The sequence below is a fragment of the Heptranchias perlo genome, chromosome 20 (genome assembly GCF_035084215.1).
Source record: "Heptranchias perlo isolate sHepPer1 chromosome 20, sHepPer1.hap1, whole genome shotgun sequence".
Taxonomy (NCBI): domain Eukaryota; kingdom Metazoa; phylum Chordata; class Chondrichthyes; order Hexanchiformes; family Hexanchidae; genus Heptranchias; species Heptranchias perlo.
In genome coordinates this window covers 23,397,913-23,416,623 of record NC_090344.1, presented here as the reverse complement: position 1 = coordinate 23,416,623, position 18,711 = coordinate 23,397,913, and the positions used below count along the sequence as shown (strand labels likewise).

At 44.0% G+C, this 18,711-nt stretch overlaps 1 protein-coding gene across 3 annotated transcripts in view; it reads left to right on the top strand.

The window, feature by feature from the left end:
• Positions 1–18,711, top strand: part of LOC137336087 (uncharacterized) — a 47,379-nt gene that overhangs the window by 7,026 nt on the left and 21,642 nt on the right. For all 3 annotated transcript variants that reach the window (XM_068001577.1, XM_068001576.1, XM_068001575.1), the window contains exons 2-3: positions 12,105–12,216; positions 17,442–17,535. In XM_068001577.1, coding sequence (XP_067857678.1) covers positions 12,105–12,216; positions 17,442–17,535 — 206 coding nt within the window. The remainder of the gene's footprint in view (positions 1–12,104; positions 12,217–17,441; positions 17,536–18,711) is intronic.

Here is an 18,711-nt window from a genome sequence, read left to right as displayed (position 1 = left end):
CATTTAAAGAATGAGATAATGGGAGCGACATTTACAGAGTGAGATAACGGGAGTGATATTTACAGAGTGAGGGGATGGGAGTGAGATTTATATAACGACGGAATGGTTGTGAGATTAACAGACTGCGGGAATGGGAGTGAGATTTACAGTGTGGGAGAAAGGAGTGAGATACACGGACTGTGAGAATGGGAGTGAGGTTTGCAGAGTAAGTGAATGGGTGTGAGATTAGCATAGTGAGAATTTCAGAGTGAGGGAATGGGAGTAAGATTTACAGTGTGCAGGAATGGGAATGACATTTACAGAGTGAGATAATGAGAGCGAGATTTACAGAGTGCAGGAATGGGATTGAGACTTATAGAATGCGGACACGTAAGTGATATTTACAGAGACAGGGAATGGGAGTGAGGTTTGCAGAGTGAGGGAATGGGAGCGAGATTTACAGATTGCAGGAATGGGAGTGAGCTTTAGAGAGTGTGGGAATGTGAGTGAGATTTACAGACTGCGGCAATGGGAGTGAGATTTACAGAGTTGAGAAATGGAAGTGTGATTTATAGAGTGCGCGAATGGGAGTAAGTTTTACAGATTGCAAGAATTTCAGTGAGATGTGCAGATTCAGATAATGGGAGTGAGATTGAAAGTGTGCAGGAATGGGAATGACATTTCAAGAATGAGATAATGGGAGTGAGATTTGCAGTGTGCAGGAATGTCAGTGAGATTTAGAGATTGCGGGAATGAGCGTGAGATTTACAGAGTGAGATAATGGGAGTGAGATTTACATAATGAGGGAATGGGAGTGAGATTTACATTGTGCCGGAATGGGAGTGCGATTTGCAATGTGACAGAATGGGAGTGAGATTTGCAGATTCAGTTAATGGGAGTTAGATTTACAGCGTGATGGAATGGGAGTGAGATTTATAGAGTGCGGGAATGGGAGTGAGATTTACAGAGTTCAGGAATGGGAGTGATATTTACAGATTGCTTTTTGCCGACTGTGAGTTGCAGAGTGAGGAAATGGGAGTGAGATTTACAGAGTGTGTGAATGGAAGTTAGATTTACAGTGTGCAGGAATGTGAGTGATATTTACAATGTGCAGGAATGTGAGTGAGATTGACAGTGTGGACGAATAGAAGTTGGATTTAAAGAGTGAGAACACGGGTGTGAGATTTGCAGAGTGAGATTTGCAGACTGAGGGAATTGGCGTGAGAATTGCAGAGTGAGATAATGGGAGTGAGATTTACAGAGTGAGAGAATGGGAGTGAGATTTACATTGTGCTGGAATAGGAGTGAGAATTGCAGAGTGAGATAATGGGAGTGAGATTTACAGTGTGCCGGAGTGGGATTGAGGTTTACAGGGTGAGGGAAGGGGAGTGAGATTTACAGAGCGAGAGAATAGGAGTGAGATTTAAATTGTGCCGGATTTACAGTGCGCAGGAATCAGAGTGACATTTGCAGAGTGAGATAATTGGAGTGGAATTAGCATTGTGCAGGAATGGGAGTGAGATTTACAGTGTGTGATAATAGGAGTGAGATTTGCAGAGTGCGGGAATGGGAGTGAGAATTGCAGATTGCGGAAATGGGAGCGTATTTTACAGAATGTGGGGATGGGAGTGAGATTTGCAGAGTGAGATAATAATGAGGGAGATTTACAGTGTGTGGGAATGGGAGTGTGATTTCCAGACTGAGAGAATGGGTTTGAGATTGTTAGATTGCGGGAATGGGAGTGAGATTTATAAAGTTCAGGAATGGGAGTGAGATTTACAGATTGCAAGAATGTCAGTGAGATGTGCAGCTTCAGATAATGGGAGTGAGATTGAAAGCTTGTAGGAATGGGAATGACATTTAAAGAATGAGATAATGGGAGCGACATTTACAGAGTGAGATAACGGGAGTGATATTTACAGACTGCGGGAATGGGAGTGAGATTTACAGTGTGGGAGAAAGGAGTGAGATTCACGGACTGTGAGAATGGGAGTGAGGTTTGCAGAGTAAGTGAATGGGTGTGAGATTAGCATCGTGAGAATTTCAGAGTGAGGGAATGGGAGTAAGATTTACAGTGTGCAGGAATGGGAATGACATTTACAGAGTGAGATAATGAGAGCGAGATTTACAGAGTGCAGGAATGGGATTGAGACTTATAGAATGCGGACACGTAAGTGATATTTACAGAGACAGGGAATGGGAGTGAGGTTTGCAGAGTGAGGGAATGGGAGCGAGATTTACAGAGTGCAGGAATGGGAGTGAGCTTTAGAGAGTGTGGGAATGTGAGTGAGATTTACAGACTGCGGCAATGGGAGTGAGATTTACAGAGTTGAGAAATGGAAGTGTGATTTATAGAGTGCGCGAATGGGAGTAAGTTTTACAGATTGCAAGAATTTCAGTGAGATGTGCAGATTCAGATAATGGGAGTGAGATTGAAAGTGTGCAGGAATGGGAATGACATTTCAAGAATGAGATAATGGGAGTGAGATTTGCAGTGTGCAGGAATGTCAGTGAGATTTAGAGATTGCGGGAATGGGCGTGAGATTTACAGAGTGAGATAATGGGAGTGAGATTTACATAATGAGGGAATGGGAGTGAGATTTACATTGTGCCGGAATGGGAGTGCGATTTGCAATGTGACAGAATGGGAGTGAGATTTGCAGATTCAGTTAATGGGAGTTAGATTTACAGCGTGATGGAATGGGAGTGAGATTTATAGAGTGCGGGAATGGGAGTGAGATTTACAGAGTTCAGGAATGGGAGTGATATTTACAGATTGCTTTTTGCCGACTGTGAGTTGCAGAGTGAGGAAATGGGAGTGAGATTTACAGAGTGTGTGAATGGAAGTTAGATTTACAGTGTGCAGGAATGTGAGTGATATTTACAATGTGCAGGAATGTGAGTGAGATTGACAGTGTGGACGAATAGAAGTTGGATTTAAAGAGTGAGAACACGGGTGTGAGATTTGCAGAGTGAGATTTGCAGACTGAGGGAATTGGCGTGAGAATTGCAGAGTGAGATAATGGGAGTGAGATTTACAGAGTGAGAGAATGGGAGTGAGATTTACATTGTGCTGGAATAGGAGTGAGAATTGCAGAGTGAGATAATGGGAGTGAGATTTACAGTGTGCCGGAGTGGGATTGAGGTTTACAGGGTGAGGGAAGGGGAGTGAGATTTACAGAGCGAGAGAATAGGAGTGAGATTTAAATTGTGCCGGATTTACAGTGCGCAGGAATCAGAGTGACATTTGCAGAGTGAGATAATTGGAGTGGAATTAGCATTGTGCAGGAATGGGAGTGAGATTTACAGTGTGTGATAATAGGAGTGAGATTTGCAGAGTGCGGGAATGGGAGTGAGAATTGCAGATTGCGGAAATGGGAGCGTATTTTACAGAATGTGGGGATGGGAGTGAGATTTGCAGAGTGAGATAATAATGAGGGAGATTTACAGTGTGTGGGAATGGGAGTGTGATTTCCAGACTGAGAGAATGGGTTTGAGATTGTTAGATTGCGGGAATGGGAGTGAGATTTATAAAGTTCAGGAATGGGAGTGAGATTTACAGATTGCAAGAATGTCAGTGAGATGTGCAGCTTCAGATAATGGGAGTGAGATTGAAAGCTTGTAGGAATGGGAATGACATTTAAAGAATGAGATAATGGGAGCGACATTTACAGAATGAGATAACGGGAGTGATATTTACAGAGTGAGGGGATGGGAGTGAGATTTATATAACGACGGAATGGTTGTGAGATTAACAGACTGCGGGAATGGGAGTGAGATTTACAGTGTGGGAGAAAGGAATGAGATTCACGGACTGTGAGAATGGGTGTGAGGTTTGCAGAGCAAGTGAATGGGTGTGAGATTAGTATAGTGAGAATTTCAGAGTGAGGGAATTGGAGTAAGATTTACAGTGTGCAGGAATCGGAATGACATTTACAGAGTGAGATAATGAGAGCGAGATTTACAGAGTGCAGGAATGGGATTGAGACATATAGAATGCGGACACGTAAGTGATATTTACAAAGACAGGGAATGGGAGTGAGGTTTGCATAGTGAGGGAATGGGAGCGAGATTTACAGAGTGCAGGAATGGGAGTGAGCTTTAGAGCGTGTGGGAATGTGAGTGAGATTTACAGACTGCGGCAATGGAAGTGAGATTTACAGAGTTGAGCAATGGAAGCGTGATTTATAGAGTGCGCGAATGGGAGTAAGTTTTACAGATTGCAAGATTGTCAGTGAGATGTGCAGATTCAGATAATGGGAGTGAGATTGAAAGTGTGCAGGAATGGGAATGACATTTCAAGAATGAGATAATGGGAGTGAGATTTGCAGTGTGCAGGAATGTCAGTGAGATTTACAGATTGCGGGAATGGGCGTGAGATTTACAGAGTGAGATAATGGGAGTGAGATTTACATAATGAGGGAATGGGAGTGAGATTTACAGAGTTCAGGATTGGGAGTGAGATATGCATTGTGGAGGAATTGGACTGAGATTTAAAGATGAGAGAATGGGAGTGAGATTTACATTGCGCCGGAATGGGAGTGCGATTTACACTGCGCATGAATGGGAGCGATATTTGCAGAGTGAGAATAATTGGAGTGAAATTTGCATTGTGCAGGAATGGGAGTGAGATTTACAGAGTGAGATAATGAGAGTGAGATTTTCAGTGTGCAGGAATGGGAGTGAGATTTTCAGGGTGAGAGAATGGGAGTTAGAGTTCTAGAGTGCGGGAATGGGAGTGAGATTTACAGAGTTCACGAATGGGAATGAGATTTACACATTGCAAGAATGTCAGTGAGATGTGCAGTTTGAGATAATGGTAGTGAGAATGCAAGTGTGGAGGAATGGGATTGACATTTACAGAATGAGATAATGGGAGTGACATTTGCAGAGTGTGGGAATGGGAGTGAGATTTGTAGTGTGCAGAAGTGGGAGTGAGGTTAACATAGTGCAGGAATGGGCGTGAGATTTACAGAATGAGATGATGGGAGTGTGATTTATAGAGTGAGGGAATGGGAGTGAGATTTCCGGAGTGAGATAATGGGAATGAGAATGACAGAGTAGGAAAGGGGGAATGAGATTTGCAGAGCGAGAGAATGGGATTGGCATTTATAGATTGTTGGAGTATCGGTGAGATTTGCAGATTCAGATAATTTGATTGAGATTTACAGAGAGCAGGGATGGGAGTGAGATTGAAAGTGTGCAGGAATGGGAATGACATTTACAGAATGAAATAATGGGAGTGAGATTTACAGAGATGGGAATGGGATTTTGATTTCCAGACTGAGAGAATGGGAGTGAGATTTATTGAGTGCGTGAATGGGAGTGACATTAATAGGGTGACGGAATGGGAGTGATATTTACAAATTGCAAGAATGTGAGTGAGATTTGCAGATTCAGATAATGGGAGTGAGAGTTACAGAGTGCAGGGATGGGAGTGAGATTGAAAGTATGCAGGAATGGGAATGACATTTGTAGAATTAGATAATGTGTGTGAGATTTACTGAGCGTGGGAATAGGAGTGAGATTTGCAGTGTGCAGGAATGGGAGTGAGATTCACACAATGAGGGAATGGGAGTGAGATTTAAAGAGTGAGATAATGGTAGTGAGATTTACAGTTTGCGGGAATGGGAGTGTGACTTGCATAATGAGATAATGGGAGTGAGATTTACAGAGCGCTGGTGTGGGAGTGAGATTGAAAGTGTACAGGAAATGAATGACATTTACAGAATGAGTTAATGGGAGTGAGATTTACAGTGTGTGAATGGGAGTGAGATTTGCAGTGTGCAGGAATGTGAGTGAGATTTACAGAGTGCGGGAATGGGCGTGAGATTTACGGAGTGAGATAATGGGAGTGAGATTTACATAATGAGGGAATGGGAGTGAGATTTACAGAGTTCAGGATTGGGAGTGAGGTATGCATTGTGGAAGAATTGGACTGAGATTTAAAGATGAGAGAATGGGAGTGAGATTTACATTGTGCCGGAATGGGAGTGTGATTTACAGTGTGCATGAATGGAAGTGATATTTGCAGAGTGAGAATAATTGGAGTGAAATTTGCATTGTGCAGGAATGGGTGTGAGATTTACAGAGTGAGATAATGAGAGTGAGATTTTCAGTTTGCAGGAATGGGAGTGAGATTTACAGAGTTCACGAATGGGAATGAGATTTACAGATTGCAAGAATGTCAGTGAGATGTGCAGTTTGAGATAATGGTGGTGAGATTTACAGTGCGTGATTTCAATTGTGCACGAATGGGAGTGAGATTTACGGAGTGAGATAATGGGAGTTAGAGTAACAGTGTGCGGGAATGTGAGTGAGATTTACATATATGGGAATGGGATTTTGATTTCCAGAATGAGAGAATGGGAGGGAGATTTATAGATTGCTGGAGTATGAGTGAGATTTGCAGATTCGGATATTTTGAGTGAGATTTACAGAGTGCAGGGATGGGAGTGAGACTGAAAGTGTGCAGGAATGTGAATGACATTTACAGAATGAGATAATGGGAGTGAGATTTGCAGTGTGCAGGAATGTGAGTGAGAGTTACAGAGGTGGGAATGGGATTTTGATTTCCAGACTGAGAGAATGGGAGTGAGATTTATAGAGTGCGGGAATGGGAGTGACATTAATAGGGTGGCGGAATGGGAGTGATATTTACAAATTGCAGGAATGTGAGTGAGATTTGCAGATTCAGATAATGGGAGTGAGAATTACAGAGTGCAGGGATGGGAGTGAGGTTGAAAGTATGCAGGAATGGGAATGACATTTGCAGAATGAGATAATGTGTGTGAGATTTACTGAGCGTGAGAATAGGAGTGAGATTTGCAGTGTGCAGGAATGGGAGTGAGATTTATAGTGCGGGAATGGGGGTGAGATTTACAGAGTGAGGGAATGGGAGTGAGATTTACAGAGTGCAGGAATGGGAGTGAGATTTAGAGATTGAGAGAATGGGAATGAGATTTACAGTTTGCGGGAATGGGAATGTGACTTGCAGACTGAGAGAATGGGAGTGAGATTTATAGATTGCAGTAATGTGAGTTAGATTTGCAGATTCAGATAACGGGAGTGAGATTTACAGAGCGCTGGTATGGGAGTGATATTCAAAGTGTGCAGGAAAGGAATGACATTTACAGAATGAGTGAATGGGAGTGTGATTTACAGTGTGTGAATGGGAGTGAGATTTGCATTGCGCAGGAATGGGATTGAGATTTAAAGAGTGAGATAATGGGAGTAAGATGTACAGAGTGGTAATAGTAGGGGACTTTAACTTTCCCAACATTGACTGGGACAGCGATAGCATTAGGGGCTTGGATGGAGAGAAATTTGTTGAGTGTATTCAGGAGGAATTTCTCATTTAGTATGTGGATGGCGGACTAGAGAGGGGGCAAAACTTGACCTCCTCTTGGGAAATAAGGAAGGGCAGGTGACAGAAGTGTTAGTGAGGGATCACTTTGGGATCAGTGATCATAATTCCATTAGTTTTAAGATAGCTATGGAGAATGATAGGTCTGGCCCAAAAGTTAAAAATCTAAATTGGGGAAAGGCCAATTTTGATGGCATTAGACAGGAACTTTCAGAAGTTGATTGGGAGAGTCTGTTGGCAGGCAAAGGGACGTCTGGTAAGTGCGAGGCTTTCAAAAGTGTGTTAACCAGGGTTCAGTGTAAGCACATTCCTTATAAAGTGACGGACAAGGCTGTTAGAAGTAGGGAACCTTGGATGACTCAGGGGATCGAGGCCCTAGTCAAAAAGAAGAAGGAGGCATATGACATGCATCGGCAGCTGGGATCAAGTGGATCCCTTGAAGAGTATAGAGATTGCCGGAGTAGAGTTAAGAGAGAAATCAGGAGGGCAAAAAAGGGACATGAGATTGCTTTGGCAGATAAGGCAAAGGAGAATCCAAAGAGCTTCTCCAAATAAATAAAGGGCAAAAGAGTAACTAGGGAGAGAGTAGGGCCTCTTAAGGATCAATAAGGTCATCTATGTGCGGAACCACAAGAGATGGGTGAGATCCTAAATGAATATTTCACATCGGTATTTACGGTTGAGAAAGGCATGGATGTTAGGGAACTTGGGGAAATAAATAGTGATGTCTTGAGGAGTGTACATATTACAGAGAGGGAGGTGCTGGAAGTCTTAATGCGTATCAAGGTAGATAAATCTCCGGGACCTGATGAAATGTATCCCAGGACGTTATGGGAGGTTAGGGAGGAAATTGCGGGTCCCCTAGCAGAGACATTTGAATCATCGACAGCTACAGGTGAGGTGCCTGAAGATTGGAGGGTAGCAAATGTTGTTCCTTTGTTTAAGACGGGCGGCAGGGAAAAGCCTGGGAACTACAGACCGGTGAGCCTGACATCTGTAGTGGGTAAGTTGTTAGAGGGTATTCTGAGAGACAGGTTTTACAGGCATTTGGAGAGGCAGGGACTGATTAGGAACAGTCAGCATGGTTTTGTGAGTGGAAAATCATGTCTCACAAATTTGATTGAGTTTTTTGAAGGGGTAACCAAGAAGATAGATGAGGGCTGTGCAGTAGACGTGGTCTACATGGACTTTAGCAAAGCCTTTGACAAGGTACCACATGGTAGGTTGTTACATAAGGTGAAATCTCACGGGATCCAAGGTGAGGTAACCAATTGGATACAAAATTGGATTGACGACAGAAGACAGAGTGTGGTTGTAGAGGGTTGTTTTTCAAACTGGAGGCCTGTGACCAGCGGTGTGCCTCAGGGATCGGTGCTGGGTCCGCTGTTATTTGTTATTTATATTAATGATTTGGATGAGAATTTAGGAGGCATGGTTAGTAAGTTTGCAGATGAAACCAAGATTGGTGGCATTGTGGACAGTGAAGAAGGTTTTCTAGGATTGCAACGGGATCTTGATAAATTGGGCCAGTGGGCCGATGAATGGCAGATGGAGTTTAATTTAGATAAATGTGAGGTGATGCATTTTGGGAGATCGAATCGGGCCAGGACCTACTCCGTTAATGGTAGGGCGTTGGGGAGAGTTATAGAACAAAGAGATCTAGAAGTACAGGTTCGTAGCTCCTTGAAAGTGGAGTCACAGGTGGATAGGGTAGTGAAGAAGGCATTCAGCATGCTTGGTTTCATTGTTCAGAACATTGAATACAGGAGTTGGGATGTCTTGTTGAAGTTGTACAAGACATTAGTAAGGCCACACTTGGAATACTGTGTACAGTTCTGGTCACCCTATTATAGAAAGGATATTATTAAACTAGAAAGAGTGCAGAAAAGGTTTACTCGGATGCTACCGGGACTTGATGGTTTGACTTATAGGGAGAGGTTGGATAGACTGAGACTTTTTTCCCTGGAGAGTAGGAGGTTGAGGGGTGGTCTTATAGAAGTCTATAAAATAATGAGGGGCATAGATAAGGTAGATAGTCAAAATCTTTTCCCAAAGGTAGGGGAGTCTATAACGAGGGGACATAGATTTAAGTTGAGAGGGGAGAGATACAAAAGGGTCCAGAAGGGCATTTTTTTCACTCAAAGGGTGGTGAGTGTCTGGAACGAGCTGCCAGAGGCAGTAGTAGAGGCGGGTCCAATTTTGTCTTTTAAAAAGCATTTCGACAGTTACATGGGTAAGATGGGTATCGAGGGATATGGGCCAAGTGCAGGCAATTGGGACTAGCTTAGTGGTATAAACTGGGCGACATGGACATGTTGGGCCGAAGGGCCTGTTTCCATGTTGTAAACTTCCATGATTCTATGATTCTAGAGTGCGGGAATGGGAGTGAGATTTAAAGAGTGCGTGAATGATAGTGAAATTTGTAGAGTGCGGGAATGGGAGTGAGATTTACAGAGTGCGGGAATGGGAGTGAGATTTAAAGAGTGCAGAAATGTGAGTGAAATTTACAGAGTGCGGGAATGGGATTAAGATTTACAGAATGAGGGAATGGGAATGAGATTTACGGAGTGCGGGAATTGGAGTGAGATTTGCAGAGTGCAGGATTGTGAATGAAATTTACAGAGTCCCGGAATGGGAGTGAGATTTACAGAGTACGGAAATGAGGGTGAGATTTACAGAGTGCGGGAATGGGAGTGAGATTTTCAAAGTGAGATAATGGGAGTGAGAATTACAGTGTCCGGGAATGGGAGGGTGATTTGCAGACTGGGAGATTGGGAGTGAGATTGATAGATTGCGGCGAATGGGAGTGAGATTTACGGAGTGAGGGAATGGGAGTGAGATTTACAGATTGCAGGAATGTGAGTGAGATTTGCAGATTCAGTCAATGGAAATGAGATTTACACAGTGCAGGGATGGGAGTGAACTTGAAAGTGTGCAGGAATGGGAATGACATTTACAAAATGAGATAATGGGAGTGAGATTTACAGAGTGTGGGAATAGGAGTGAGATTTGCAGTGTGCAGGAATGGGAGTGAGATTTAACGAGTGCGTGAATGTGAGTGAAATTTGTAGAGTGCGGGAATGGGAGTGAGATTTACAGAGTGCGGGAATGGGAGTGAGATTTAAAGAGTGCAGAAATGTGAATGAAATTTACAGAGTGCGGGAATGGGATTAAGATTTACAGAATGAGGGAATGGGAATGAGATTTACGGAGTGCGGGAATTGGAGTGAGATTTGTAGAGTGCAGGATTGTGAATGAAATTTAGAGAGTCCCGGAATGGGAGTGAGATTTACAGAGTGCGGAAATGAGGGTGAGATTTACAGTGTGCGGGAATGGGAGTGAGATTTCCAGAGTGAGATAATGGGAGTGAGAATTACAGTGTCCGGGAATGGGTGGGTGATTTGCAGACTGGGAGATTTGGAGTGAGATTGATAGATTGCGGGAATGGGAGTGAGATTTACAGATTGCAGGAATGTGAGTGAGATTTGCAGAATCAGTCAATGGAAATGAGATTTACACCGTGCAGGGATGGGAGTGAACTTGAAAGTGTGCAGGAATGGGAATGACATTTACAGAATGAGATAATGGGAGTGAGATTTACAGAGTGTGGGAATAGGAGTGAGATTTGCAGTGTGCAGGAATGGGAGTGAGATTTACAGAGTGCGGGAATGAGAGTGAAATTTACAGGGTGAGATCATGGGAGTGAGATTTGCAGAGTGAGCGAATGGGAGTGTGATTTACAGAGTCTGGGAATAGGAGTGCGATGGACAGAGTGAGCGAATGGGAGTGAGATTTACAGAGTGAGGGAATGGGAGTGAGATTTACAGAGTGAAGGGTTGGGAGTGACATTTACAGAGAGAGGGAATGAGAGTGAGATTTACACAGTAAGGGAATGGGAATGAGATTTACGTGGTGAATTAACGGGAGTGAGATTTACAGAGTGATAGGATGGGAGTGTGATTTACAGAGTGATAGGATGGGTATCGGACTGAGATGGACAGAATTTGAGAATGGAAATTACATTTATAAGTTTGTGGTCCTGAAGGGTAGCCTTTGTGCAAGAAGTGTGAGAGGGATAAACCATTTAACAATAGACCAGTCCACCTATCGTCTCCTTAGTTCAAAATTAACTTGAATGGAATGGTAAATCGGATGGAGAGCGAAGCGTGCTGTCAATTCACTATCGCTGCCGAAGATAAATCCATATAACCCCACTTCCGCTCCCCTTCTCTCTCTGGGAGTAATTATAATTTTGGGCGATGGTGTAGAACGAGTGATATTGAATTAGACGCCCATTATGCAATACGCCCGAATTTCCTTTGTACTGAAGTCAATAGAAAGGGAAATCGGTGGGTGTACTTTGGGCGGTCAATGATACATCGTCCATTTTACACCATTGCCCAGAGTTAAAATTACCGCCTCTGTGTTTTTCTTACAAACAATTTGCATGTACATTAAACAGGCATTAACATCCTCTATTTAACGTAGTTACTTTCTCCATCCGGCTATCGTTCTCTGGGGGGGGGGGAGCTTTAACTTCTGTTAATAATGTAAAATTGAGAATATATAATTGGCCTTCCATTGACTTCAGTCGAAAGGAAAATGAGGTCACGTATAAAATAGGCGGCTAATTCGATCTCGCCCGTTTTACACCATCGCCCACAGTTAAATTCGCCCCTCTGTGTGATTTCGACACACACCGAACCGACAACTTTGCTGTTTTGAATGAGATGACGAAAGACCATTTTGTTGTTGACAGGCCTGTTGGGCATTGCCAACCGGTTGGGTCTCGGCCTCTTGGCTCCAAGGAAGAAGGTCACGGTGATGCTGATGGGAAACCATTCGGCTCGCAAGAGCTCCTTTATCAACTGGTGAGTATGTCGTTTTGTTCTTTTCTCCCTGGACGTTGACAACGCTAGAAAGGCCACACTTATTCCCATCTCTGGTTGCCCAGCTGGCATTAACACTCACGGGGCGTGGGACTGGAATCATGTTTAGGCCAGAACAGGCATCGGTTAATCAAAGACAAGCAGCACGGATTTGTTAAAGGAAAATTATATTTAAAAATGTAGCCTTTTTTATCAAAAAAGAAGTGAACAATTCGATTGATAAAAGGTCATTCTGTAAAGGTAATATACATGAATTTTCCGAAGGCGTTTGATAAGTTGTGTGACAGGAAACTCGTTAGAAAATAAAGGAAAACGATATTCGAGGAAATATCGCACGACAGTGAGACAGTTGGTTGCCGCAGGGGAAACAAGGAGTCAAGGCAAATGGGGATTGATTGGCTTGGAGAAGGATTGTAAATCTTGGACCTCCCTTGAATCGGGCTCCCTCTCCCCCGATTGCCAAAATTTTGCATTTTGCTACAATAGGCTTTATCTGGCACCTCCCTACCCACCCGATCTGACTATCTATTTCTGCCTGCAGCTTTTCACAGTTCTCAGAACAATTTTACTTCCAGCCAATTTTGCCGTCATCATCAAATTGTAATATTGTTCCCTCGATTCAGACAGCCAGGTCATTCTGCATATGGGCAATACGAGAAGTCCCACCACACTGCACTATGTAGCGCCTCTCAACGTGCATTTCTACATATGGACAATACGAGCAGTCCCAGCACACAGCCCTGTGGAGCAATACTCAATGTGCATTTCAATTTGTTTTGCCAATACCCTTGTCTTTCCCTGTGGTCACAGTGTCCCAGTGTGGAAACTTTTCAAATGCCCTTTCAATAATGGCACGATTATCAACATGGATTGAAGAACAAAGGGAATGAATAAAAGATGAACGTTTGGGACAGTCATATTTCGGTTTTATTTGATCATGTTATCCACCTGAAATGACTTGAAAAAGAAGTTACGTCTTGGGCTTGGGGCTTTAAAAGCATTGCATATTCTGACGAGATTTTTGTTAAGAAGAGAAAGGCTTGACGAAAGATGGTTAATGTGCTCATTGGAACTTATTTCCAACGTGGAAAATTGCCCAGGTATGTCCTGTCCAGAAAAAGCAGGACAAATCCAATCCGGCCAATTACCGCCCCATCAGACTACTCTCAAACATCAGCAAAGTAATGGAACGTGTCGTCGACAGTGCTAGCAAGCGGCATTTACTCACCAATAACCTGCTTACCGATGCTCAGTTTGTGTTCCGCCAGGACCACTCGGCTCCAGAACTCATCACAGCCTTGGTCCAAACATGCACAAAAGAGCTGAATTCCAGAGATGAGGTGAGAGTGACTGCCCTTGACATCAAGGCAACATTTGACCGAGCGTGGCACCAAGGAGCCCTAATAAAATTGAAGTCAATGGGAATCAGGGGGATCACTCTGCAGTGGCTGGAGTAATACCTAGCACAAATGAAGATGGTCGTGGTTGTTGGAGGCCAATCATCTCAGCCCCAGGACATTGCTGCAGGAGTTCCTCCGGGCAGTGTCCGAGGCCCAACCATCTTCAGCTGCTTCATCAATGACCTTCCCTCCATCATAAGGTCAGAAATGTGGATGTTCGCTGATGATTGCACAGTGTTCAGTTCCATTCGCAAACCCTCAAATAATGAAGCAGTCCGAGCCCGCATGCAGCAAGACCTGGACAACATCCAGGCTTGGGCTCATAAGTGGCAAGTAACATTCGCTCCAGACAAGTGCCAGGCAATGACCATCTCCAACAAGAGAGTGTCTAACCACCTCCCCTTGACATTCAACGGCATTACCATCGCCGAATCCCCCACCATCAAAATCCTGGGGGTCACCATTGACCAGAAACTGAACTGGACCAGCCACATAAATACTGTGGCTACAAGAGCAGGTCATTGGCTGGGTATTCTGCGATGAGTGACTCACTTCCTGACTCCCCAAAGCCTTTCCACCACCAACAAGGCACAAGTCAGGAGTATGATGGAATACTCTCCACTTGCCTGGATGAGTGCAGCTCCAACAACACTCCAGAAGCTCGACACCATCCAGGACAAAGCAGCCCGCTTGATTGGCACCCCATCCACCACCCTAAACATTCACTCCCTTCAGCACCGGCGCACTGTGGCTGCAGTGTGTACCATCCACAGGATGCACTGCAGCAACTCGCCAAAGCTTCTTCGACAGCACCTCCCAAACCCACGACCTCTACCAACTAGAAGGAAAGAGCAGCAGGTACATGGGAAACAACACCACCTGCACGTTCCCCTCCAAGTCACACACCATCCCGACTTGGAAATATGTCGCGGTTCCTTCATCGTCGCTGGGTCAAAATCCTGGAACTCCCTTCCTAACAGCACTGTGGGAGAACCTTCACCACACGGACTGCAGCGGTTCAAGAAGGCGGCTCACCACCACCTTCTCAAGGGCAGTTAGGGATGGGCAATAAATGCCGGCCTCGCCTGTGACGCCACATCCCATGAACGAATAAAAAAGACTTCTCCCATAAACCAAACAATAAGCAAATCTCTAGTTTGTCTGGGTATTTGGAAAGCGGCCTCTCACCCAATGTGTTAGAAAACCCTTTGATCACCATCAGAAACGGACGGGCTTTTTACACAATGAGATTGGCTTTTAAAAATCAGAATACGGAGAACAAAAAGACAGTCCGTTTTTTGGAAAGAAGACGCTGAGTGGATAGTAAAGCAAGAGAAGGCTGGGAATGGAGACAGGCGGAATGGAGAGGGCTTATTCTGTACATTATGTAAGACAACCCACCAAAGTGGGATAGTTTGGTTTATTCTTTATTTTGCATTGTTCCATGAAGTTGTATCGATTGAGCTAAAGGGCTCTGAACATCCTCGTTGCTCTGTATGCTTCACCTTGCTTTGGAGTAAAACAGTTTACAATTCGAACCAACCAAATCACACGATTACTCAGCTCATATCGTGGTTGGGTTCTATTGTTACTCCCATGGGTTCTGGTATCGTACAAGTAGATATCGAACAGTGTGAGTCAACACCCATCAAAGTGAAACATTCGGCCCACTGATGGCACTGAGCCTGGGAAGGATCTACCAATGGCCCGAATCTGCTGCATGGATTGAAAACACCAAATGACACCGGCATTAGAAGTTTGAAGCATTCCATGACTAAATTATCAGAGAGCTTCTATTTTCAATAAATTACCAATCCTGATATATCTGATTTATGCGGCATCACAGCGCACATAACTCAGCATTCCTGCATTGCGGCTCTTCCACGGCTCACATTTCAGAATGAGTTGTGAGATTCCTATTTGTGTTGCTATGGGAATTCATTCAAACACTGAGTCAATCAAACCAAAATGGTCTCAGTTTGGATTCATCGGCTGTTTGTGCTCACGTACATGATCTCAGCTCGGTCCATAACCAGTAGGTCCGCGTCGACTAGACAAGGGAAAATGAACCGGGTCTCTGTTCCTGGTCCAGAGACTCCTGATCTAAAGGTGCGCTTACATACACATTGCATGGAGATAGGATGGGGATTCATTATGATGCCCCCCATGACTGAATGGCTTGCCGACAGTTCCTGTGATCAGACATGAAGCAGTAATGAGACACTAGGAAGTTAAATAATCCCACAGTGTGTGGCAAAACTGAACCATAGTGAATCAGGATCCAGTATATACACCGCCCGATTTACCTTTCCGAAACTGACCCATAGTGAATCAGGATCCAATTAATACACCGCCCGATTTACCTTTCCCAAACTGACCCATAGTGAATCATGAGCCCAATTTATACACCGCCCGATTTCCTTTTCCAAAACTGACCCATAATGAATCAGAATCCAATTTATACACCGCCCGATTTACCTTTCCGAAACTGACCCATAGTGAATCAGGAGCCCAATTTACACATCGCCCGATTTACCTTTCTGAAACTGACCCACAGTGAATCAGGATCCAATTTATACTCCGCCCGATTTACCTTTCTGAAACTGACCCATAGTGAATCATGAGCCCAATTTATACACCGCCCGATTTCCTTTTCCAAAACTGACCCATAATGAATCAGAATCCAATTTACACATCGCCCGATTTACCTTTCTGAAACTGACCCATAGTGAATCAGGATCCAATTCATACACCGCCCGATTTACCTTTCTGAAACTGACCCATAGTGAATCATGAGCCCAATTTATACACCGCCCGATTTACCTTTCTGAAACTGACCCATAGTGAATCATGAGCCCAATTTATACACCGCCCGATTTACCTTTCTGAAACTGACCCATAGTGAATCAAGAGCCCAATTTATACACCGCCCGATTTACCTTTCTGAAACTGACCCACAGTGAATCAGGATCCAATTTATACAACGCCCGATTTCCCTTTCTGAAACTGACCCACAGTGAATCATGAGCCCAATTTATACACCGCCCGATTTACCTTTCTGAAACTGACCCATAGTGAATCAAGAGCCCAATTTATACACCGCCCGATTTACTTTTCTGAAACTGACCCACAGTGAATCAGGATCCAATTTATACACCGCCCGATTTACCTTTCTGAAACTGACCCATAGTGAATCAAGAGCCCAATTTATACACCGCCCGATTTACCTTTCTGAAACTGACCCATAGTGAATCAGGATCCAATTTATACACCGCCCGATTTACCTTTCTGAAACGGACCCATGATGAATCAGGATCCAATTCATACACCGCCCGATTTACCTTTTTAAAACTGACCCATATTGAATCAAGAGCCCAATTTACTCACCGCCCGATTTAGCTTTCTGAAGCTGACTCATAGTGAATCACGAGCCCAATTTTTCAAAGCCCAATTTTCCTTTCTGAAACTGACCCATAGTGAGTCAGGCGCCCAATATATACACTGCCCGATTTGCCATTCCAACTGAATTTAATGGAAAAGAAAAGAGCCAAAGGAAGATACAAGGGCTTGGAATGTTGTTGTGGGATAATAGGTACAAATGCCTTCAGCCTTCCTTTTCATTTCACCTCCCTGTTATTTTAGGAGAAGCATTTCTTACTCGTTTCTCTGTCCTTAAGAAGCTATCTGTCTCTTTATCTGTCCACTCAGACGCCTTGTCGCCCATCCGGCTATCTGTTGGGAGTTTTTGAGAGCATCAAGTCAGACAGAACCTCTAAGTTTTATTCCACTGTTCATTGCGTTTTGTAGGTACGTTAAAGAACATGTACAGAAAACAGGAGTTGCAACAGAAACACAAGGATTTACCTTCGTCACCAGTGGCAAGAGAAGGGAATCCCTCACGGTGAGTAATTCCACAAATTAACCCCGAACTCCGACTCATTCTGTGCTTCTGATTGACTGAGAAGGAACTTCAGTAAACACGACAGCACCCTCGGTACAACACAGTGGGACTCTCAGCAAACACTAGAGTAGAGGATATCTACTCCCGCGCCAAAGTGTGAGGGCTCGGACATCCTCCCGCTCCCCAAACGCTCCGAATCGCTGGAAATCCCATGGGAATTCCAAAAGGGTGTGTAAACCCGGTGCGATGGGAACCTAAACCTTTATCGCAGTTTTATAACTAGGAGAGGAAACCATCCCTCAGAGAGCATTACAGAGGGTTAGAAGTGATGCGTCAGTTGGCGAATCGGTAACATGAAGGCAGACACAGAGCATTGTCACTCGATGGGGGAGTTAGACGCTTTTGTTTTCACAGAGAGGAATCACTCCGGTAGAGTTTCCTCCGTAACTTCGGAGAATACCCAGCAACAACAATTTGCATTTATATATCACCTCTCTCAACCCCTCCACTGCCTCTGATTTGTCACGCTGCTTCTCCGGATTGAGGATTGCAGGAAACAATCTGCCCTGGGATCTTTTAGTTGAATAAACTGTAACATCTTATAAAAGGGAATTGGGTTCGTATTTGAAATGGAAGAACATAAAAGCACGCAGGGCGGAAGTGGACCAATGGAATTACATTAAGCACCTCCAGTTGAAGAGACAACAGTGACACCGGTGTGATGGCTGAAAGACCTCGTACTTCGCTGCGTTTCCTATGCCTTTTTTCCAATCCAACACTGCAAGATAATTCATACTATTGTGGTGACCTCTGAACAAGTAACCGCATTAAATGAATTAACTTTTATTTAATAAATATGTCAGCTCTTATCGACCTGTCATTTATGACCAATTGATTCATTTAATGACTAAGAAAGGGGAAGATATTTTCGCCTTGACAGCCTAGGCTTTAAGGATCAATTGAAAGGAAACTCAGGCGGGATCTGTTTGACGTGTGATCCTTCGCGCCCGATTTTCCTCTCTGCGCTACGTCCAGGCGAGGCTTAACGCTCAGGCAGTGCAGAGGAACATCTACTCCATGAGGCTCCTCACCCATGAACTGGCGCTTCTAGAGACACGTAGCATTATTCTGCATTTAATTGCTATTATCCTACCGTCGAATTTTATATGGAATCAG